Source organism: Eulemur rufifrons, chromosome 7, assembly GCF_041146395.1.
Source record: "Eulemur rufifrons isolate Redbay chromosome 7, OSU_ERuf_1, whole genome shotgun sequence".
Classification (NCBI taxonomy): domain Eukaryota; kingdom Metazoa; phylum Chordata; class Mammalia; order Primates; family Lemuridae; genus Eulemur; species Eulemur rufifrons.
Window position 1 is genome coordinate 12,283,862 of NC_090989.1, and position 22,300 is coordinate 12,306,161.

Sequence of the window (22,300 nt, forward strand, 5' to 3'; positions counted from 1 at the left end):
GCTTAGGGAGGAAAATTAGAATGGGATTATACATTGAAATTCAGTGTCTGTTAGAAATTGATACCTAAGCGTTGTGTAAAGACTTGAACGTACGTCGGGTGCTGTATGTGCTGGACTTGCAGTGGGCAGGGGGCTCTCTTGCTCTGTAGATAGAGGCGAGCTACATGGTCCCCCCTGTAATAAAATGTGTTGACTAAGACCTTGTTGGCCATGGGCTTTGCATATTAACATGTATATGGGTAGGTCTTGCTGTGTGTCCCTGTTACTCAGATGAGGACACCTGTCCAAGGTTACAGCAGTGAAACAGGGTTTAAGCCTAGGCCCTTTGAACAGTCTTAACCTTTCTGACAGCATTGACTCCTTAAATGCAGCTATAGGGTGGTCTGTATAGCATTGGGGTTTAGCGTGCAGTTGGCTGTGATGTGGTGTCACAACTGGCTCGGCTGCTCCCCTATTGATGATTGAGGACAGCAATAGGTCCTTGAATTCAAGCTGGGTTTTTTGTTTTGTTTTTTGGTGTAGACGATGCAGAAACCATTCTTCTGAAAGCCGTTCTGCTGCAGGTCATATGTCTCTACCAGAAGGTAGTCCCCCACGTGGTCGTGCAGTACAACTTTGACTTCAGCAAGCTCCTAAAAGGTAGGTCTCGAGGGGTTGCAGACAGGCCGCCACTGTTTCTGCAGGTGGGGAAGGAAATGCTGATAAACCGGAGCAGAGTCCTCGGAGCTGAGGTTCAGGAAGGCTGGTGGCAGTTCCCTGGCGTGTGTGATCCACAGCCTGGTTAGTTTTCTTGGGACCAACATTTTTTAAACAGCCAGTCTTCTTTAAGGAAGTATCAGATGAACACTGAGGAGTAGTGAGAATGGAGAAGCAGCCAGCCAGCTTCTGAGTGCTGAGTGACCTGCGTAAATGGTCCACAAATCAGACCATGTGAAGTTAGCTCTAAAGTCACCTTTCAAAGGAGCAGGGGTACAGGGTGTATAGCAGAAACGAGAGTCCTGCAAGAGGGACATCCTGTTCATGCAGACGCTTTTGATGTAATTACTTCCCTGTTTTACTCCAGTGAGGCAGATTCAGACTTGTAAAAGTAACATTATGCATGTCTGGTCATGTTTCCTTGGTGGTAAAATTTGTCTAATAAAATCGACTTTATTCGGTTTGCATTTCCCATATGGAAAAAAATAAAAGTAAAAATACAATTGACTTTATAATTAGGCCTACAGAAGAAGACTTGCAAAAATACCATTCTTGGAATTTATATTATATAAGCTATCGAAATAATCCTTTTCAAAAGCTATAATTAACACTTGAATCGTTTGAAGGTGACAAGTTCTCTTTGCTATGGGAATATGAAATCTACTAGAACGTGGCCACTTAACATTTAGTAGCTGTGTACTTCCCAAGCAACGGAGAAACCCAGAGACCAGGCTGGAGGACAAGGACCCAGTCAAGCTCGGGTGGCTGCAGTCTCTGTCCACAAAATGGTTGCTGTCGGGGAGCAAGGCTTGTGCCGCGCACGAGGGGTTGCTAGCGAGAGCTGCAGTGGAGGGCAGTGTGGCGGGTGCAGCGGTTCCAGCTGTGTGGGGTTAGCATGGGCTGAGTGGCAGGGAAGGGCTTGCTTGAGCAAGTGGGAAGTTTTTACTGAAGGATTTTGGATAGAGCCCGGGGGCAGGGGAAACAGGTGAGGAGAGGTAGGCCTGGGCATGGCCCGTGTGAGGGTGAGCTCAGGATTTGGGGAGCAGAATCCCACATCCTCCCTTTTTCTTTCCAGCTGTGGAGTTCCTTATCTGGTCCTTCTGGCCAGGGCCCCAGTTGCTGGGCACTCGCCTCCGCGTGACTATTTCTCAGTTTCCCTCTTTTCCACCCGTAGGCGTCATCTCCGAGCAGGGCCTTCGAGAGGAGGTGCCGCCCATTCTGCAGCACCACATGCTGAAGGTGGCCCTGGAACTGCCCGCCAACAAGTTTTTGTGGTTAAAGGCACAGGTAGGAAGCAGAGATCTCCAGTCTTCTGCCATTAGCTGATGTGCTGGGCCTATGGCCTTCTTGGCCTGATGAATTTCTAACTGGATCAGAACTGGGCACAGTTGGGGAAATGATGGATGAGATTAATGGTTCTCATTTTAGAAAGACCCAGAGCAGAGGCCAGGCCCTGATTTGTGAACCAGGAGGCCTGAGAGTCTGTTTGCTTTTGTAGAATATGGTGTTTACCTTGCCCTTACTGCAGATGTATCTTATTATTGGGTGTAGGGAGTTTTCATGTTTTTTATCTTGACTTATCATTTTCCTGATCATTTTAAAACCTTTTTGGAATGAAGATAAAATGTATTCCTTCCCCTTTGTCCTCATTCTGGAAGAACTTAAGAGAGAGGTGGGAATAGATGCCAAGTCAGGAGAGGGTTGAGGCTTGGAGGTAGAATCAGAAAACATTCCTGTGTCTGTAATAATGTCTTTTAGGACTTTTCAGAGAATGTAATGTTAAATCATAAAGGGAAGCTTAGGATGCAACAGTTACTTACCTGTGTATTTAAGCCCAGGATGCTATGTAGCATTTCCATGGAAAGAGGTGGGGAAATGTTCAGGCAAAATTAAGCATTGTCTAAGTGTTTCTCATAATCTGAGCTGATTTATTTTTTTAATGACTTAGATCTTGTAAGGAACCAATAGTATGGAAATATGTTATTGGCATTTTTACATGTGACATTTCCAGAAAGGTTTGAGAATGCTGTGGCTCTGGGATCTGTGTTTTTCTCCCCTAAGCCTTCTTTCTGAGGCTCCACTGCATTGTAGTTGAGGGAAATTCTTACTGAGAACTTAGTAGCATCCAGGTAGGACACTAATGCTTCACATGGCCACTCGGCTCATACCACTTAGAGACAAGGCAGCTGAGCATAGAGTGTTAGGAACCTTCTGCAAGGTCCCAATCAGGAGTCGTCAGTCCGGGTTGGGACCCTGGCAGTGCCACCCAGAGCCCAGCCCGCAACCCTAACACCAAGCTGTGAGGTCACTGCCACCAACCTCAGAGAGGTGACAGGCTAGGCTTCTTGTGGATTGGTTTTCACTCCAGCTGAACTGGGCCACTGGGATCTTGGTGATTTAGTTGGAAAGTGAACAGAGGCCTCTTAATTTGAAGGGACTGGTAGTAAGATACTAATTTATATCCTTTGCTGCACCTTATGCTTACAAGATAAATCTGCTGGCTCGTCCTAAGTTAACTCCAGCACTTTACTAGGTTCGGAGTCATCATTGCCAAAGGGCTGCAGGGAAACACAGACTTGACGGAGTTTGGGTCGGGGAGCTGGAGCTCCGTGTGCTTCTCTGAGACGAGTGTTCTAAGCCTAAAGGCCTTTTTAGGAGGATAAATTATATATAAGTAATCAATCACGTTAGCACCGGCATCCCGATGAAATACAAGGACATCCTTTGACAGAGTCAGACAGCCCCGGGGGTCCCCCCTTCCCCAGCACCCTCCAGGCAGCACAGCGGCTGTGCCAGGGCTCAGTTCCCAGTAAACAGCCAGTTACCCTCCCGGTGCCTCAGTTTTCACATATGTAAAATAGGGTAGCCGCTGCACCCACCTTAAGGGTCGTTGGGGGGATTAAGTGAGTCAGTTCATGTGAGGCCCCTAGAACAATCCAGCATGGGAAGAGGGCTCCCTATGTGTAATGTTACTACTTTGTTGTTACTACAACTGTCATTTGGGGGTTTTGAAAGAGTTTTACGTAACTTCTGAGGTTCCTTATGTGTCAAATCATAGTCATCTTGCCGAGTTGTAGTTAAAATGAGATGAAGTAAAGGACCTGGCAGCATACTGGGTGTGTAGTCACCTGTTTGCTCAGCAAGTGATGGCCTTTGTTATTTGTGTAACGTGTTATATAATTATATGTATTAAAAATATATCAATAATATTGTTCAAACTCTAGGAAGGCCCAGATGCAGACATTATTGGAGGCGAGCGGTCAGTGTTTTACTTACTGATGAAAATGTTTGTGACCAGTAGTCACTTACAGCTGAAATCATCAACCAAACTCCTGATCATGAAGGTGAGCGTTTTGTACCAGTCTCTAACTCTGAAAAGCATTTTGCATAGGCCTGCTTTATAGAAGGTGCTTAGTAAACAGTTGTTGAATTGAGGAGGTACCAGGACTGTTGTAAATTTGAAAATAGGAGGTTTTATTGCAGCTTTAATTTACTGTGTCTTAAACTTAGCTGCATTCCTGAGAGGCAGTGTGGTGAATTGAAAAAAACATGGGCTTTGAAGTCTGATTCCTGGATTTGAATCCTGGTTCTGCAATTTCCTGGGTGCACTGGGCAAATTACTTAACTTCTCTGAACTTAGTTCTTCCATGGTGAGTGGGGATAATAAAACGTTACGGTTGCAGAGAAGATTAAATGTAATAAAGTAGTAGTAGGTCATTTCTAACACATTGTAGGTTCAGTAAATACTAGATTTTGTTCTCTTGGGGAGCTAACAGGCAGTGCCTCTTTCCTCATTCCCAGGCTCTGGCCTTCTGCTTTTTTGCCCTCATCCATCACCCACAGCACAGGAGGGTCAGGGTCAGGGTCAGGGTCAGTGGAAGGGAATGAAGAGTTTGTTTACGTCTTTTCCTGATACTTGTTTTTCCCGGGCTACATCAGATCTTGCTGTAGCAGTAGGAAATCTAGTTCCTTGTTTCTGTGAGAACATCTTGGGCGGGGCGGGGGCAGGTGCTACAAAAATCACATTCACTGTTTTTAGAGTACAAGGATTTGACCTTTCACCTTTATTTGAAGTGCTGATAATCTTGCTGCACTTTAACCTTCTCACCTGAGCTGCTTCAAGAATGAGGCCATCAAAGTCTTGACCTCTTCACAGGTTACCATTTCCTTACAGGTGGTGCAGGTGCGAACCTGACCCCGGCTATATTTCATGATCGTTAACTGTAGATAGGTGGGATGGGCACAATCAGGTTTTCTTTTGGTGCACGGTGTTGCCAGGCTCTGTGCCGTGAGGCCCCTTAGACCCTGAGTCTCCCTCTTCAGGCCATTTGGGGATGACATTTAATCATTTCTGTAGATTCAAGTCCTGCCTTATACCAAATTCTGTTCTGCTGGGAACAGTGGGTGCTTCTTGCCCAGGTCTGAGTCTTGAGGTGCCACACTGCAGTGACAGTGTGGAACTGGCTTGTGACCTTGGAGAATTTCATACAGGCTGAGGGCTGATGGGAAGGGTCAAGTCATCACGTTTACCTGGGTCTTTGTGAAAATCCAGATAGAAAACCAGCCTTTTAAGTAGCAGCCTAATCTTCTTCCTTCTTATTATTTAGGAAATTATTTAGGAACAGGGATACGCAGCAGCAAGACAAGGGGTTGTGTTTTCTTTGATGAGTACGGAATGATCGCGCTTCCTATTTCCCTCAACAGGGGAATGTTTTTCAAAAAACTCGCTTTTGGAGTAAAGCGTGAGGTGAAATTTTCATCCCTCTGATGTTCCCTGGGTCTCTGTGGGGTGCTGGAGCATCATGGAATGCCTCAGCTCCCACGGAAAGCAGGGTCTGTTGTGGCTTTTCCACCAATACCTGCTTTCTGACAGATTCTGCAGGACACAGGGGTGTTTGAGCACACCTGGAAGGAGCTGGAGCTGTGGCTGGAGCACTTAGACGGCACCGTGGAGGAGAACAAAGAGACTGTGATTCAGTTTCTGGAACGTGTAAGCACATAGCTCCCCTGGAAAGGAGCATGTTCAGAGATAATTGTATTAGGTTCTTGGTGTAATCGAGGCATTTTTGATGCAGCGGCGCCAAGAGGCTTTTCGTCCTGGCTCACTTCCTGACTCTCACTGAGACTGCAGAATGTGTGAAGTAGGAATATGTTATGGCGTGCTGTTTAATTTCCTTTTGGGAATTTGTTTTTGCATAAGGAAATAGGAGTATATTAAAAGCGATATTAAAAACAGTGGCATATTAAAAGGATTTTCTTTTAAATCCCTCAACAAAAAATTGAAAAAAAAGACCACTTTGCAGTAAAATTGTTCTAATTAAGAACTGAACATTTTAGTGCTTCCCTTGATTTTGATCAGTGGTATTTTTTTTTGGCTTTTTTTTTTTTCTCTTCATTTCACTTGTGACCATCTAAATGCTTTCCACTTGGTTCTTTGATGCCCAGATTTTATTGACATTGGTGGCGAATCCCTATTCATACACAGACAAAGCATCTGACTATGTCCAAGAAGCAAGCACCCTGCAGGCCACTGCGACAAAGCAAGATGCCGATGACGTCAGCATTCCCATCTCCCACATCGATGGTAGGTGCCGCTCTTCTGCAGTGCTGGGACGTCTGAAGGTAGAGCCACAGTGGCCTGTTAGAGACAGAGGAGAAGAACTGCACTAATGCCTCAGGCAAAGTGCAGATGTCCCATTTCTTTGCATCAAAGATCAGCCTATTCTGGAACTGAAATCCCCTTATTTTTTCATGTAATGGGATGTAGAACTTACTTGCTGGGTTGTTTTTGTTTGTACAGTGTTTACTGTGTGCCAGGCACCGTTCTAAGCTCTTTACAAATCAAAACTTATGTAAACCTTAACCCTAAGGGAGTAGAGTGTTACGATTATCCTTATTTTATGTATATAAGGCAGCTGAGGGACAGAGAAGTTTAGGAACTTGCTCAAGCTCACACAGCTGCTATGTAGCAAAGTCGAGATTTGAACCCAGACACTCTGGCTCTGGTTTGTGCTGTAACCTTCACACTTTTTGCCTCAGATTTTGGCTTGTTTGCCTAAATATCCAGGTTAAAGTTCCCGGGCGTCTCATGTCACTTGAGGAAACTTCAACTGACTACCCTGCATTTTGTCAGACAGAAATCATAAAGACCTTATAGGCAATGTCTGCATCCGTTTAGGATCAAACTGTATTAAAGCATTTCTCCCTGAGAGAAATTTAGCTTTTTTCACCCCCTCCTCTTTTTGCAAATATGCTCTTGCTTCTCCCTCGGGGTGGGGTTATTTGCAGTGGAATCCTTTGGTGACCCTTGCCTCAGCTGCCTCCTCTCTTTCCGTCTCAGATGTGCTCGACATGGTGGATGTCCTGGTGGAGGGCAGCGAAGGCTTGGATGAGGAAATTGGGTTCCTGTTAAACGAAGACATGATCCTGCTCACATTCCCATTCAGTGCTGTGGTCCCTGCGGCCCTGGAAGCCAGGAATAAATTGCTCCTTGGGACAGAAAATGAAGCAGGTACCTGGGAATAGTCAGGATGCTTTGGCTGCATCAGGCCAGCTGGGTCTGTATGGGATGGGAGGTGGGATTCCAAGGGGTCTGAAGTAAGTTGCTGGGCAGCAAGAGTTCAGACCCACCGAAGTGGCAGCTACCCGATCAGTAGAGCTAAAAATGCAGGGGTCTGAATCTTGAGGCTGCCTGGGCTGTTGGGTTTGGCCATTTGAGGGATGAGTCTGAAATAACGTGTTTGCCAGCTGTCACACTGATGTTTTCTTGTCAACATTTATTCTAGATATCTTGATGCTAAGGATGAATCCTTTATACTTACGCAGATAAATAGGCATATAGATAAGCTCCAACCTGTCAGTGGTTTAACGAGTAAAGGTCTGTTTCATGACTGTATTATGGTCTAGTATAAGCCAGGTGGCCCTTCTGGGTGGCTCTCCTCCAGGTGGTACCTCAGGGATCTGGGCTGCTCCCATTTTGTAGCTATGCCATCTCAGCATGTGGCTCTGGGTCCACCGAGAGAGTGGACAGTCCAGCAGGGGGTGTCATGGCACGGAATTGACTAAACCAGGCATATGATCCCAGTCTACCTGCAAGAGAGGCTTGTGTGCCAAGGGAGGAGAAATGGATTGGTGAGCACCTAGCAAGTCCTGGTTCTAGGTGGGCTTTTGCCTTGCCTCTTATATGCCTGGGTCTCCACTTGGGGGCCTTGGGACCTGAAGTCTTTCCATGTGCTGTATATTTAATAAAATGGAGCCTAGTACAGTCTGCAGCATTAGCACCCACCTTCCCATGTGGTTGTGTGACCCCTTGTGGAGTTGGCATGAATTTTTCTGGGTCTTGTATGTATTTGGGAGGAGAGAGTGTTGGTGGATTACAAAGGGCAGTCCCTGTAAGCCTCTTCTCGTTCCTTTGCAGTGGAAAGCGTCGTGGCGTATCTGACAGCGGTGCTGACCGACCTCCTCCACACCCAGAGGGACCCCCTCGCTCTGTGTCTTCTGCTCCAGGCTTATGACAAGTTTGAGCCTCCCTGCCCACCTTGCTGGCATCAGCTCTCCCAGTTTAACAGATACTACAGCCTCTGGATCCCAGAGCAAGCCCGAGAGGCCTGGGTGAGCTGCAGTCGAGCCTGTGGTCACGGCTCCTGTGTGGGGTTTCTTCCTGGGGGCCGCAGGTGGCTGTACCGCAGCTGTGCAGTGTGGTAGCCGGACAGACTGCAGGGCGAAATTTCTTGACCTTCTAATTTCCCCTGAGTAAGAGAGGAAGCTCAGTAGTGTTACTGCTGCTTAGCTAATGTAACTGAAACACAAAGGGCTCGATGATGCAGCCAAATTGAATTTTCCACTGGCTCCGTAATAATGATGATTGGCTAAACGCTGTTTCAGCTTGGGCAGGAGGTCGCCTTTTTCTTTTGTTCCTTCCTGAGTGATCTGTGCACACTTGTCTCACAGCTCCGTTCTGTGGACGTAGCCTACACCTAGACCCAACATGCTCAGCGGTCAGACCTGGCCCCTCAAGGGCCCCGCAGGTTCCATTCTGCTAAAACTGGGAAAGGAAAGGGGGGAAGAAGTTTCCTTTTGGTGGGGACTCCATTCTTCTAACGGGGTTGACTGAAATGGAGAGTACCTGCACGTGCTGCTGGGGCAATAAATTAACTTTACAATATGCATTTTTGTGTATTCAGTTTTAGCTGCATTTGCAAAAGCAGACAGCTTAGGACTGCTTTGTCTTGTGACCTTGGTGGGGGCAGCAACATTGATTGCATGTTTTCTGCTTGTTGACTGGGGGCATGCCAGGCCTCAGACTAAGTGTACTGTGTGTATTTTAAGGCGTTTAATCCTCAGAGCTCTGAGAACTACGTCAAAACTCTTACCCTCCTTTATATACATGGGGAAACTGAGGCACAGAGTAGCTCTTGCCAGTTAGTGGTGGAGCCAAGGTTCAGCCCAGGCAGTCTGGATCCAGAGCCCACTGCCTTATCAGCTGTTGCCACCGCCCTCTGCGCAGAGGCCAAGGTTATAGCCAGACAGTGGCTTACTTAGGTGGAACTGTTGGAAGTTCCATGCTGCCCCTTGTGGGTGCACGAAGTGTGTTTACATTGAGTAAGTCAGAGCAGTGGTTCTTACCCTTCAGGATGTGTCAGAACTCCCCGGAGGGACTGGGCTCTAGTAGGTCTGCCTGTCTGCTCCAGTAGGTCTTGGGTGGGGCCTGAGAATTTGCATTTTTCTCTCGTTCCCTGTGATGCTGCTGCTGGTCTTGGGACCACACTTTGAGAACCACTGAGTTCCAGGGCACTTACAACCTTGAGTTTTACTAGCCTTAGGAAGTTGAGTGTGTGGAGTTATAATAATATAAGCCACGTTAGGTAAATAGGCAGGATGTTAGAAGAAATGAACAGCTTCAATTTGAAGCAAAAGGATGCCAGAAATTTCTCTTTATTCTATCCACTGTCTTCCTGTCCTTTAACAAGACATTCTATTAATACGAGGCTCCTCGGGAGGCCTCTGGAAGCCAAGTTGCTCATAGAGCGAGCCCCTTTATGGGCTGATTTCCCAGGATTCCTGTGATTCAGATCCTGTCCCTGTCACACGTGGCTCCTGTGGGTAGGCTCTGTTCTTCAAGGTGTGTAGATACCTCTCAACTGGGTGCCTACCCAGTGATACACTCTAGGAAAATACATGTGACTGATACAGTGTTGGAACTTAAATAAAATGCCCTGTGGTCTGGTATTTGATAGTGTGTGATTCTTGTGAGATGTCTCCTGTGCCTGTGTTACCAGCCCGTGACTGGTTTCAGCTGTGCTCATCTGTCTTTCCCTTCCCTGGCCGTTTGCCTCCCTCAGCCGCTCCAGGTGCCGGGCAGCGCGGCACGCCCTGCTCCTCCCTCGGCCGCCTCCTTCGGCACCCTGCTGCAGACAGCCTACGAGAGCCAGACGCTCCGGGATGAGCACGTCCAGACGCAGTTGCAGGCCGCCATCCCGCGCCTCCCCATGCACCAGGTCCTGCGCGCGGTGAAGCAGGTGCTGCTCTATCTCAGGAGCACTGTGGAGAACTTCGGCCAGGTGGGTGCTGTCCCTCCAGCCCCCACGCGTGCCCAGGGCCCCACTGCCAGAGAGCTCGGCCTGCTGTGAGTCAGGCCCACACTGAGGGACACCGTGTGAGGCCATGTGAGCGCCATTCTCTCCAGGCCTCAGCTGCAAACCTTGCGTGTCCCTGCAACCCAGCTGCAGACGGGGAGCCAGGGGCAGCTGACTTCGTCGTCAGGGCAGCGCCTGGTCAGGACAGGGCCCTTCCCATGGTGCACTGGGCCAGCGCTGGCCAGGCCTCCCTCTGCCCTAAGTTTATTAATTCAGTAGTTCATTGTTGAGCTTGTGTCCCTAATGTTCACAGGTTTTTGGTTTAGGCTTTGAAGTAGGCCTGTCCTTGTCATTTTAGTCAAAATAGACCTTTGTATTTCATCAAGATTTAGGAAGAGAAATGACTTTGAGGGGATGGGTGTTGTGCAGAGGCTGCGTGTAAAGGAGGTGCCCCCTCCGCCAGCCTCCTGAGCCTCCTTGTCTGCGTGGTGGCCAACAGCCTTTCCCTGCTGAGGGTCGTGTGCTCTCCTCCCGACAGCTGGGCCGCAGTGCCGGCCCCCCCCTCCTGCAGCTCTTCTTGGATCTCCTCCGACGCCTGGTTGTCCACTGTGAGCAGCTGGATGCCCAGAACCGGCAGGAATTAGAGGCCGCCCGGGCTGAATCTGACCTCTTTTTGGACATGAAGTCCGTGGCCTCGCTGGAGTTGGCCAATGACCAGGTACCACCTCCCTCTTCCACGGGCTCCAGTTAGCCTTTTTCCAGAAAGCCATGGATAGTGGCTTTCTCTTCACGTCTGATTAAAAGCACGTACATGTTCATTGTAGAAAAATAGGGGAATGCAGAAAACTATGGCAGAGATACTGAAAGCCATTCATAAGCCCCCACCCAGAGATGAGCTTGGCTCAACTCGGGCATTCTGCTTTCCAGCCACTCTTCTGCACAGTCACCCTCCTGCAGGCAGCTTCCTTCGCACTGTGCAGGGGTGCCCTGAGAAATTGGGGTGAATATTTTCCTCCCATACAGTTGCAGCCTGTGTTGAATAAAGGATAGGCAGTGGGTACGGCTTTTCACAGGAATGTACACAGCAAATGTAGTGCTCCAAGGAGAGCAAGGCTTTCTCTCCTATCGTTAGTCTCGTGAAGCAGGCTGTTTAGCTGGGGTCAGGGTGAATATTTCTCTCACAGTTGGCCATGTAACTGACCTGTTTTACTGGGTTCAGGAGGCAAACGTGTTCCTCGTTTCACAAGTTACTTGAAATACGTGGCTGTCTTCCTCTGCTGTCCAAGTTGACTTTCTTTTGTGTGTGTGTGTGTGTGTGTGTGTGTGTGTGTGTGTGTTGGTGGGATCACCTATCAACCAGGCAAACATTCCTAATGTGGAATCGTGCTGTTCTGTTTTTAACTGGCAAAGCTCGGTTGGAAAGTGTGATAAGCTCCTCTTTTCTTCGGTTAAGAATAAATAAGGAAAGAAAATGTTTTCCTGTTCCCGGGGCTGGTGTAGCTTCCTTGGCTAGGGATGGTGTTCAGCAGGCTGTGGAGAAGAGTTGAAACAAATCACTCTCTAATTCCGCAAAGGATGCCCAGCTGCTTTCGGAGCAGTGTCCAAACTCAGTTGGCCGGGTCAGAGCCAGTTTCTCAGGGGTCGGGTGGGGCCCCAACTTCCTCTTCAGGGCACACAGGATCACCTTCCATTGGGGATTGTGGACATTCACGGTGGTTTAATCCCACCCCCTATCCCCAGACACATGGTCTCATCTAAGATGTGACCACCCCGCCCCAGTTGTCAGGAGACACCCACATCCTCCAATCGGATTTATTTAGGACGGCAAGGCCGCAAGGGGAAACCAGCAACTAATTGACCCTAACCACATTTTGGCATTTCTCTATGGCCCGTCCTTGCCATTGAGTGACTGCGGGGGATGATTTTGCCACGTGGTGGATGCGTCCAGGCTGGATTCCTCAGGCACGTGCTCGTGACTCTGGGCAGGGCACTGGCACAACACAGTCCAGCCCTTGGTGCGCACAGGCGCGGAGGGGAGGCAGTTATGTTTTGATGGGATGGTAGCTTTGCCTGGGCGTTGCTGGGGTGCCAAGAGGGAGACTGGAACTCAGGCTTGAGGGTGGAATGGGGTACAAAAAGCTGCTTTCTATCCCACTGGTGACAGTGAATTCTTACATGGCAGCCACTGCCCCTCTCCTGGCCTCATGCCCTGGGTGATGTCCATGCCTCATCACTGCATTTCAGACGCTGGAGGAGGTGCTGGTGGCCATCCTCAGACACCCCACGCTGGAGGGCTGGTTCCTGGCCCTGGAGCAGCAGGCCCTCCCGCCACACACCCTCAGCCCCATCCTTGTGAAGCTCCTGGCCGCTCATTTCAGTGCAGGGGTCCTTCAGCTGCTGACAGTGAGTGCCCCGATTCTCCGGAACATCGGTCAGCTGGGCCTCTTAGCCAGGTACTCAGAGGCCGTCACCCAAAGTGTCCTGAAAGAGCTGCGGAGCAGGAGGGCAGGCCCAGCGCCGTCATTGTCGAAGACCCTGCCACAGCTGGAGGCCCTGCGGGAGCTGCACTCATACATGGAGGGCACCCAGCTCCGAGAGATCACCCTGGCTCTGCTGAGCCTGCCCGAGGCCCACCTGGTGACTCAGCAACCCACAAAGTCGCCCGGGAAAAAGAGACACCTGAGCCCTCTCGGGAAGAGCCTGGTGCAGCTGTTCAGCAGCGGCCCCCAGGGTCAGCTGCAGGGCGGCGAGCTCCTGTGGTCTTCCGAGTACGTGAGAGGCCTGGGGGCTCTGCTCCCTGCGCTGGCCATGAGCGAGCTGGACACTGTCCTCCTGCACACTCTGCAGGGAGACCCCATGCTGGCCCCTGCAGTCGGGGTCGATCTGCTCGACTACTGCCTGGCCCAGCGGACACAGGCAGCCCTCGGCATCGCTGCCCTGCTCCTTCAGCACAGCTGTACCCACCTACTGTGGTTTGAGCAGTGGTGCCTGCAGGCTGGCGCGGGGCTCAGCCTGCAGGAGGACCTGGATGACTTCCTCCCGCTCATCCACTCCTACCTCCAGTGCAGGACTCAGGGCCACTTCACGCGCCCAGCAGGAGGTAAGGCAAAGGCGGATTTGGGGCCGCTGGGAGTTTTAAGTTGGAACTGCATGTCCGTTTTTAAACCCTAGAGCTTCATGTTCTGGGATGTGGAGTAATTCCATTTCTTCTCTAGCATCTGACCCCGCTGTGGAGCTGGGAGAGGTTCTCAGCAGCCCTCTTCCCGTCGCCTGGCCGCATGCCGCCCCTTGGGCCCCGGCAGTTCCAGGCTGTCCGACAGGAGGTTGGGGGAGGGGTGGGCAGTAGGTGGGGATATTTGGGGCTGTGTCTTGTTAAGCTGAAGAAATCCTTCAGGCCTGATCTGTCCCTCATCCCATCCGACTTCCCCACCCTCCAGGGAAACACTGGGAAGTTGACGTGAGTCCAGGCAGCAGGTCCAGCTCCATCGCTGGGTTTCAGATGTGAGGCACTATTTGATTACCTCAGGTTGAATTTAATTCCTCTTTATCAAGGGCATGAATGGTTTTTTTTTTAACTCACTGTTTTACCTCTGTTTTACATAAGTTCATATCAATGATGACAGGTGTTCTAAAAAGTTAGACAGCCCCCTGCAGCCGGGGTTCTTGACACACCTTTCCTTGGGCACCCTCCCTTGTCCCCTGCCTTTGAGGAATGAATCCCATGGGAATCCAGAACTTTGGCACACACGGTCTTACCGCGAGCATGGAACCGGGGGCTGTGCCCAGGGCCCACTGGCTGACGAGGTGGAGGAGGACCCTGGGAGGAAATGAGTTTATAGTTTGCCAATTTCCACAGTGTCTGAACTCCTGCCAACGTCAATCTCAGGCCCCCAGGGTCACAGGGTACCACCGTTGCATGCAGTCATCCCTCCCTCGTGTCTCTGCCCTAGTGTGCGCCGCTGTCATTCCTGTCTTGAGGAAGGCCCTGTGGAGACGGCTGCAGAACAGGCTTCTCAGCACAGATGGTCCCCCAGAGTCCGGGCTGCATGAGGAGGTCCTGGCCCAGCTGGTCCCATTTGCAAGAGCCAAGGATCTCAGTGTCCTCACGGGCCGCCTGCCCAGTGTGCTGCATGCTCCAAGCAGTCACAAAAGGTATGAAGGCTTGGGTCGGTTGATGGCTGTTTGCTCAGCTTCACTTTTCTCTTTAGCATTTATAAAATGAGTCAGTGCGAAGCTGCAGCGGTACCGTTGTGCGCATCGATGAGCAGGCGGTTCCTGTGAGAACTCCTCCTTCCAGCAAGTCGTCTCAGCAACCAGTGGCTCGGTCAGATTCCCCGGGAACAGTGGTTCTCAGCTAGAGGTGCTCTTCCCGTAGGGGGACGATTGGCAATGTCTGACACCTTTTATCGTCACGACTGGGGTGAGGGGGTGTTGCTTCTGGCTTCTAGAGGGTAGAATTTTCTGACCTAAAATATCAGTAGTACTGAGGTTGAGAAACCGTGATCTAGACAAAGTATGGACATGTATCCTTTTTCTGGTATGCTAACATGTTTTCTTGGTTGTAGAGAGTCTGGTACATCTTTGGCACTTGATTAAGAGTCTGGGGAAGCCTGTGGTTCGTGTGAGTGGGTCGTGACGGGAGCAGGACTTGGGATATCTGTCCCATATGATCCTTATGATGTTGGATGCTACATGAAGCCAGAGGGATTCAACCTCTCCCTCGAATTCTGTGACTCTTTTTTTTCCTATTTAAACTTATATTTTATTTTCATTGCAGTGGATCAACTTAAGCATTGGTAACTCATAGACTACAGGAACAAAAAGTCCTGTGTGATAGATTTGATTTCAAGTGACCTAAAACACACTTGAGTTTTCTGAAGATACATTCATGTTACTTTCCATTATTTGAAAAGTCATGCATTATTCGGTCTCAATTTACAGTCTTGCTCTATGTGTGTAGTTACCTTGGCACTAAACTCCATGCAGAACAGCCTTTAAAACAAATACTATAGTGTCCAAATAACCAGCTTAGAATAGTCTACAGAAAACATGTGCTGCTGCCAGCTATAATCCAGAAAAATCCTTAGCTTTTTCGGTTTTTGCTTTAGGTTTCTCTTTTCTCTTAACTCAGTCATATAATTTACCCCTGACTAAGGGGAACATGTACAGTCATTGAGATGCTTGTGCGTGGTCACGTTCCCATCACACGCTTGTACTCTGGGTACTCTTATCTGGGTACTTGCTTAAGAAAAATAACCATTTCTGAGACCTGCTTACATCATAAAGTCATATTTACAAATAGAAATTCTTCTGAAGGTTAGAATTCAAAATGCCTGAAGCTGTAAAGAGATTTTTAAACAAGTTAAAACAGCTTTGGCATGATAAATTAAGAACAGCAAATGCTTAAGGATCATGCTGATGAGATGGAAGGGGTATAACGTCCCTTTACGTGGCACATGAGAAGCCTGCTGAGAGCCGGAGTTTTAAAATCAGTAGCTGAGAAGTGCTGCAAGTCATTGTCCATGGCTCGATTACACTTTTGACATCTAGAATGGTTATATTGCTTTAAGTAGTGGTTTTAGTAACTTCCAAGATTTCTGAAGTACCAAAATTATATAAAAAGCTATAAAAAATTAGAGATTCTTAGAGACAAAATAAATCCTTGTAGGGAAAGATTCTTAGGTACTAAGGCTTGGGCAGATTAAAATAGTTGACAGCTTTAAATTCTCTTCCTCTTGCTCAAAAACTGCTAGCCCTCAGATTCACAAAATTACAGAAAGTTTGGTAGAAAATATTAAGATATTGCTACATGGTTTTGCACTAAGAATGAATAAATAACTTAGTTTTAAATTTCAGCTATTCTAGAAATGGAAAATATCTCCAGGTGGTTTTACATTATAATATGTTATCCTGTCTACCAGGTAAGCAGAATTAAACAACAGTAGACGCCCCCCCCCCCCAAAAAAAAGAATTAGTTATAAATATCATCCTTGCAACAATAATGTTAGAAACTACAGAGATTTTAATTTTTAGAATTTCAGAAGGCCAATTTTGCTCTACAAACACAGCCATGTTGTAACTTTTTGCCCCAATTAGGACTTGAAAATGCTTCCAAATACCACTGAGGGAGGATCAGTGGCTCCCCATCAACAAAGCTCCCCATGAGCTGAGCATATAGATAGCGTCAACTGTATGCATTCTAACCTTGAAGTAAATGCTAAACTCTTTTTTCATCATAGATTTTCTAAAATGTGGTTATTTGGCCTTCAACATCCAGAAATGAGAATTGTAGTCTAGGTAGCAACCAAATACATATACTTAATCTTAACACAAGTGCTTTTGTTACCTTTAATCAGCTCATTAAATTCAAAATAGGGAAAGAAAAAAGCGGATGGGGCTGAATTTGAAATTTCTAATAAAACAAAAACTAGTCATATCGCACTTCACGCACTAGGCACTGAGACACAGCAACATTGCCATTAGGTTGCAAAATAAAATTTTCCCATTTTAAAAATCTCATGCACAGCACAGAGCATCCTCATTTAGTGACATGCCAGGATAGAAGTGCAATAACTAGCCACACAGAAAACAAATAATATGCACAGATTTTTCACTGTGAACCACAAAACTTACCCATTCTCACCATAAATCTTTTGAAAGAATCTAAGAAACCAGAAAACCAAAAATTAAAAAGTCATTTTTTCCCAGTGGTATTAGTTTCTAAACATTTATTGTCTTTAAGAGTCTATCTGGAGATGGACAAATCTCAAAAGGTTGCTGCTTCAACCATATTCTTGATCATGTCTCAACTCTGTACCTCTTGTCTCCTGCTGCAGGTGGATCGTGGCAGACTGTGTCTCAGCAGCCCTGGCAGGGTCAGCGGAAGAGCTGTGTGCCTGGAGAAGGACCCTTTTGGAGTCCTGTATAAAGTGGCTGACTGTGTCTTTCAGTGGTGGCCAGCAAGATGATGACAGTATTCAGGACCAGGAGAAGCGAATGCTGCTCAGATTAGACGAGCTGTTGGTAGGTGCCTTTTCTTAGAGATCCTGGTTAAATTTTTAAGGGAGGCTGGGTGTGGTGGCTCACACCTGTAACCCCAGTCCAAGGTAGGAGGATCATCTGAGCCTAGGAGTTTGAGGTTTCAGTGAGCTATCATGATGCCACTGCATTCTAGCCTGGGCAACAGAGCGAGACCCTGTCTCAAAAAAATAAAACAAAACATTTATTTTAAGTGTGCTAGACAAACCAAGCATTACAGATACCTTGCAAGGTAGGTGGCATGAACGTGGCCCTATAGAAACTGAGAGGGCCATGTCTGGGGGCAGAGTGTCAGGTGAGGGTAGCCTTGGAACTAATGAGCCATCCTTTATCAGGAATTGATGTTGGATTTTTGCATCTACTGGGATGTTATATAAGGTCTTGTTTTTTAATTAGTCTATTAATAAAGTGAATTATATTAATTGATTTTTGAATATTAAACCAACTTTGCATTCCTGGGGTAAACCTACTTGATCATGATGTAGTATCCTTATTACATCTTGTTGGATTTGATTTGTGTATATTTTAAGAATATTTGCATTTGTGTACATGAGGGTTATTAGTTTCTGATCTTATTTTCCTGTAATGTCTTTGTCTGGTCTTAGAATCAGGTAATGCTGGCCTCATAGAATGAGTTGGGAAGAGTTTCACCGGGTGTAAAATTCTAGGTTGATGGGTTTTTTTTCTTTCAAGTATTTTAAAGATGTTGCTTTATTGTCTTCTGGCTTTGTTTCCAATCAGAAATCTGTCATTCTTATCTTTGTTCCTCTGTAGGTTATGTCCTTTTTTCCCTCTGGCTGATTTTAGGATTTTTTTAAAACATGATTTACAGCAATTTGATTATGATCCACCTTAGTGTAGTTTTCTTCAAGTTTCTTGTGCTTGGGATTCAGTGAACTGTTTGGTCTATGGGTTTATGGTTTTCATAAAATTTAGAAATATTTGGCCATTATTTCCTTCTACTAGAGTGTCCTTTTTTATAACTGTTTTTGCACAGAAATAGTTAACATCCTGAAGGTTCACATAAGTATGTGAGTTATTCCTCAGTGCACGGTATAAAATCGCATTAATAGTCCTAGAGTCTATGACTTGTGTTTAAATTCTGAACCCCAGACTTAAAGGAACTAACCTTTTAAGGTTAGTAACTCTGGGTAAAGATGAACGAGCGTTTGGCAAACACATTCGTAGGTCATAGACCAAGCCGTTTGCTTTTTTGTTTTGAGAAACTTGATAACTGTACTTTCAGACTTAATTTGTGCAGCACAGGTTTGTAAATTTAAGGTGCACAGGCACCCAAACATATAAAACTGAGAAAGAGGAGGAAGGTGCTAAGACCTAGGGAGAGCTGAGCTGTTGAGGGGGGAGTTTGGTGCTCTCCAGCAATTGGCCCACAGGAACGTTCCTGTCTGGCCTCACAGTCATCCCCTTCACCAGCTTGTGGGCTTGATGATGGAGTGACAGCCTGGGCTCTTTTAGGGGTTTGCCTCCGTCTTTATCCCTCTTTTCTTTTAATTGAGGTATAGTTTACATATTCAGAAATATATGTAATTCATATATAGGTGCACCCCACATTCCTATCCAAAAAGATTTTCATCCCAGAAAGTTTCTTGTGACTCTTCCCCAAATCCCTTTTCCTCCAAAGCAACCACTCTTTTGATTTCTGTCACCATTAGATTATTGTGCCTGTTTTAGACCTTCAAAGACTTGGACTCATACAGTATAATTATGCAGTGTGTACACTTCTGTGTGTACAGCTTGTTTCAGTTCAATGATGCTTTCCCAGTTCATCCATGTTATGGGAATGAGTGGTTCATTACTTTTTGTTGCTGAGTAGTATTCCATTGTATGATGTTCACCCTTCCAAGCCACTCTCACAAAATTTGGAATTACTGGTTTTATGATTATAAAGCTAACAAGCATACTTATTGCATATATAAGCAATGCAAAAAAATGTATAAAGAAGAAATTAAAAGTCTTCCATCTCATTGAGGCTATCCCATTATAAATTTGGTGAATATCCTTCCAAAGATCTTGCTATGTATTGTTGCATGTATGCTTGATAAAACTTGTGTAATTTTATATATTAATAAGATCTTATTTAATATTATGCATGCTGTGTGTAGCCTGGTTTTTTGTTTTGTTTCTAGTGTAATACTATATTTAGAAATGTCTTCCCACAACAATGAGTGTGGACCTGCCTTGTCAATGGTGCAGTGGTCTTCCCCTAGGTACATTTACCGTGACATATTTAGGTAGTTGTATGTTGCTGGACCTGTGAGTAGCTTCTTGTCTTTTGCTGTTACAAAGAACACTGTGATGAATGTCATGCATGGTCCGTCCTCACACACTTGAGCAGTTATCCCCTGGCGAATTCCTGAAAGAGGAACTGTTGGGGCAGAGAGAACATATTTCAAAATGTGATGAGTGTGAGGTGTGCCTGAGCTGAGGGGTCCAGCTGCTCCAGGATTTCCTTTGCAGTCTCTGCACTGTGGTCTCATCTCCACCGCACGGCCAGCCTGGTAGAGACAGCAGCCTGAGCACACAGGCCTTTAGTGGGTGTCTGACGCCAACATTGATTCTCTAGTCCCACAGGCCTCTTCATGTCATGTAGCCAGTGCCCTTTGACCTGGAGGCTAGGTGAAGGTGTCACACTAGTGGTTTTCATTTGCTGTTTAATTAAAAGCTAATTGTAAATCCATTAGTTGTGTCTGGAATGGTAGGCAAAGGGAAAAATAACAGGACTACTCAGGAAATTTCCTTTTGCCTATTTGGTGATCATAGGTATGCTAGTAAAATGTTAGCATGTTAGCAGAAATAACCAGTTTTTTAAAAAGTAAAAAAAAAAAAAAATGCTCTTGTGGATTGTTTAGATAACTGTGTTTCATATTTGCTGACTTTAATTCCATAGTCTGCATTTTAGTTTTTGTTTTAAGATTAATCTTGGTTCTGCTCTCTGCCCCTGTATGTTTGAGCTTTCACATGCTTATCAAGAATTACACAAAGAGGGGTTATCACTCTGTGATTTTCCCCGTGTGTTGACAAATTTATAGGCCTGTTCTCCAACTAAAAAAAAAAAAAGGGCACAAAGAGGCCTGAGCAGAGGAGCTGCTGGGTGGCGTCCTAGGTGTCAGAGCAGGAGGGGACACCGAGCTCCTCTTTCTCAACCTTCTGATCCTGTGTTTTGTAGAGGCGGCATTACAGCTGGGGCCTCTCCGTATTGTTTAGATTAATTGAGATGTTTCTTATATATTTCTTGTTTACTTTACTTGTAGCATGCACTTAGTGAAGTTGATCCTGGCGATTGGCAGAAATTTGTGAAGACAGGACTCAAGTAAGTTGATTTTATTTTTTTGGTGCCATTTAGTAAAGGTGTGAATGTCGTTGATCATGCAAAGCCTCTTTTGTAGCTTGTTATTAGCATAATCCCTGTGGTAGAGCAAGTGTCCTCCCGTTTTTTTTAGAGATAGAAGATGAAGATTGTTAGAGAAGTTAAATGATTTGCCTGTTGCCATGCAGAGTGCTTCTAATGATGAGAGAAGCAGCCTTTTTAACAAATAGAATATTTTAAAAATACAGAAAAGTTCTGAGTAGCTGGAAGCGAGGAAGGAGGGAGGCTGCTGGGATGAGGTGAGCTGGGGGTGCTGGGTGTCGGGCTTTCTCAGCTCAGCTGTTCCCATGCCTCCTGGCATTTCTGTTAAGCAAGAAGTTCATTTGGTGTTGAGTCATAGAGGAAATAAATGCATTGCATCCCTCCCTTGTTTCCAGAAGGGCTCCCTGTGAATGGTGGGCAATGGGAGGGGGTAGAGTGAGTGTCGTGCTTTGTCAGTGGTAGGTGTTGGGTACAGGGGCATTCACTGTAAATTTCTCAGCTTCGTGCTGTGTTTGAAAATTTTCTTGATAAAATGCTGGGAAAATTTTTTTTATTGTTTCGTGTGAAATAAAATCCCCCTTTAGTGAAGTTCTTTTCCTTTTGACTCTGCCTCCCAGGTTTCGTTATCAGGACCACACATTTTTAAAGACCCTCCACGCTGCCATACAGCTCCTGTACCACCCAGAAAGCTCCACGAGCATAAAGCTCATCCCGCTCCCCGTGGTCCACATGATGCTCACCCAGCATTCTCTGTTTCTGCCGACTCTGCTGAAGTCTGAAGAGGGGGACGACCCAGACGCTCAAGTAAAAGGTGACCCCTCACTGCCACCCTCCGATTTCAGACCCAGATTTCATCTCCTGATTTCATCAGGCTAGCTGTGCCCCAAAGCCTGTCTCCCACGGCTCTCAGACTCACCACAACAGTATTAGAGGGTTTTGTTCCTGCCAAATGCAGGGTCAAGAAATGTTTCCTCTGACTTACAGTCAAACAGCACATGCACACCCGTTTCCAAGGCCTTATTTGGCTGACAGAAGTCTGATTGCGCCCTTACTGCTGTGTCACGAGCTGGGTTAGAATCTGGGAGTTAGGGGAAGTTAGGAGATGGGGGGAGTGTGGGTATCTGACCTGAGAGAAATCGAATAGTTCCATGAAGTTTCTTCATGGGAAGATTGAAACTTTTATCAAGGAAAAAGGCTTAGAAAGTGGCTGTTGACGGTTCACTGCTAGAGAACTCTTCAAAAGCCCAGGTTTAGCTCCATCCCTGATTCAGCCAGTGTTTGCTGTAGTCCCACAAGTGGGCTTGTGCAAATGGCAGAGAAGATGGTCCCTGGTTTCCTGCCCTCTCCAAGCCATGCTCTATTTAGAGAGGCAAAATGAACACCCCAAAACTGTTAGGAATCACCGCAGGGTTAGTCTGTAACAACCTGATAACTAATGACAGCCATTAGCTAAATGACTGGTGTTGAGTGGTAGGAAAAGTAAAAAAGGCTCCACCCTTCTATTCACACTGAAGCCGAAGTAGCAAAGGTTTGAGTAGCATACTCATGGGGAAAGATGCTTGGATTTTAAAATCTTAGGTGGCTTAAAATTTGGGAGGCGAGCGAGCAGGGACTGATACTC

The 22,300-nt window shown here is 46.6% G+C and overlaps 1 protein-coding gene across 1 annotated transcript in view; it reads left to right on the forward strand.

The window, feature by feature from the left end:
* URB1 (URB1 ribosome biogenesis homolog) overlaps nucleotides 1–22,300 on the forward strand; it is a 70,619-nt gene that overhangs the window by 26,693 nt on the left and 21,626 nt on the right. Inside the window, exons 13-26 of the mRNA XM_069475001.1 lie at nucleotides 523–639; nucleotides 1,871–1,983; nucleotides 3,921–4,040; nucleotides 5,570–5,686; nucleotides 6,142–6,280; nucleotides 7,037–7,207; nucleotides 8,114–8,307; nucleotides 10,038–10,256; nucleotides 10,810–10,989; nucleotides 12,516–13,371; nucleotides 14,222–14,423; nucleotides 17,108–17,294; nucleotides 20,582–20,640; nucleotides 21,297–21,490. Of these exons, the coding sequence (XP_069331102.1) occupies nucleotides 523–639; nucleotides 1,871–1,983; nucleotides 3,921–4,040; nucleotides 5,570–5,686; nucleotides 6,142–6,280; nucleotides 7,037–7,207; nucleotides 8,114–8,307; nucleotides 10,038–10,256; nucleotides 10,810–10,989; nucleotides 12,516–13,371; nucleotides 14,222–14,423; nucleotides 17,108–17,294; nucleotides 20,582–20,640; nucleotides 21,297–21,490 (2,868 nt within the window). The remainder of the gene's footprint in view (nucleotides 1–522; nucleotides 640–1,870; nucleotides 1,984–3,920; nucleotides 4,041–5,569; nucleotides 5,687–6,141; nucleotides 6,281–7,036; nucleotides 7,208–8,113; nucleotides 8,308–10,037; nucleotides 10,257–10,809; nucleotides 10,990–12,515; nucleotides 13,372–14,221; nucleotides 14,424–17,107; nucleotides 17,295–20,581; nucleotides 20,641–21,296; nucleotides 21,491–22,300) is intronic.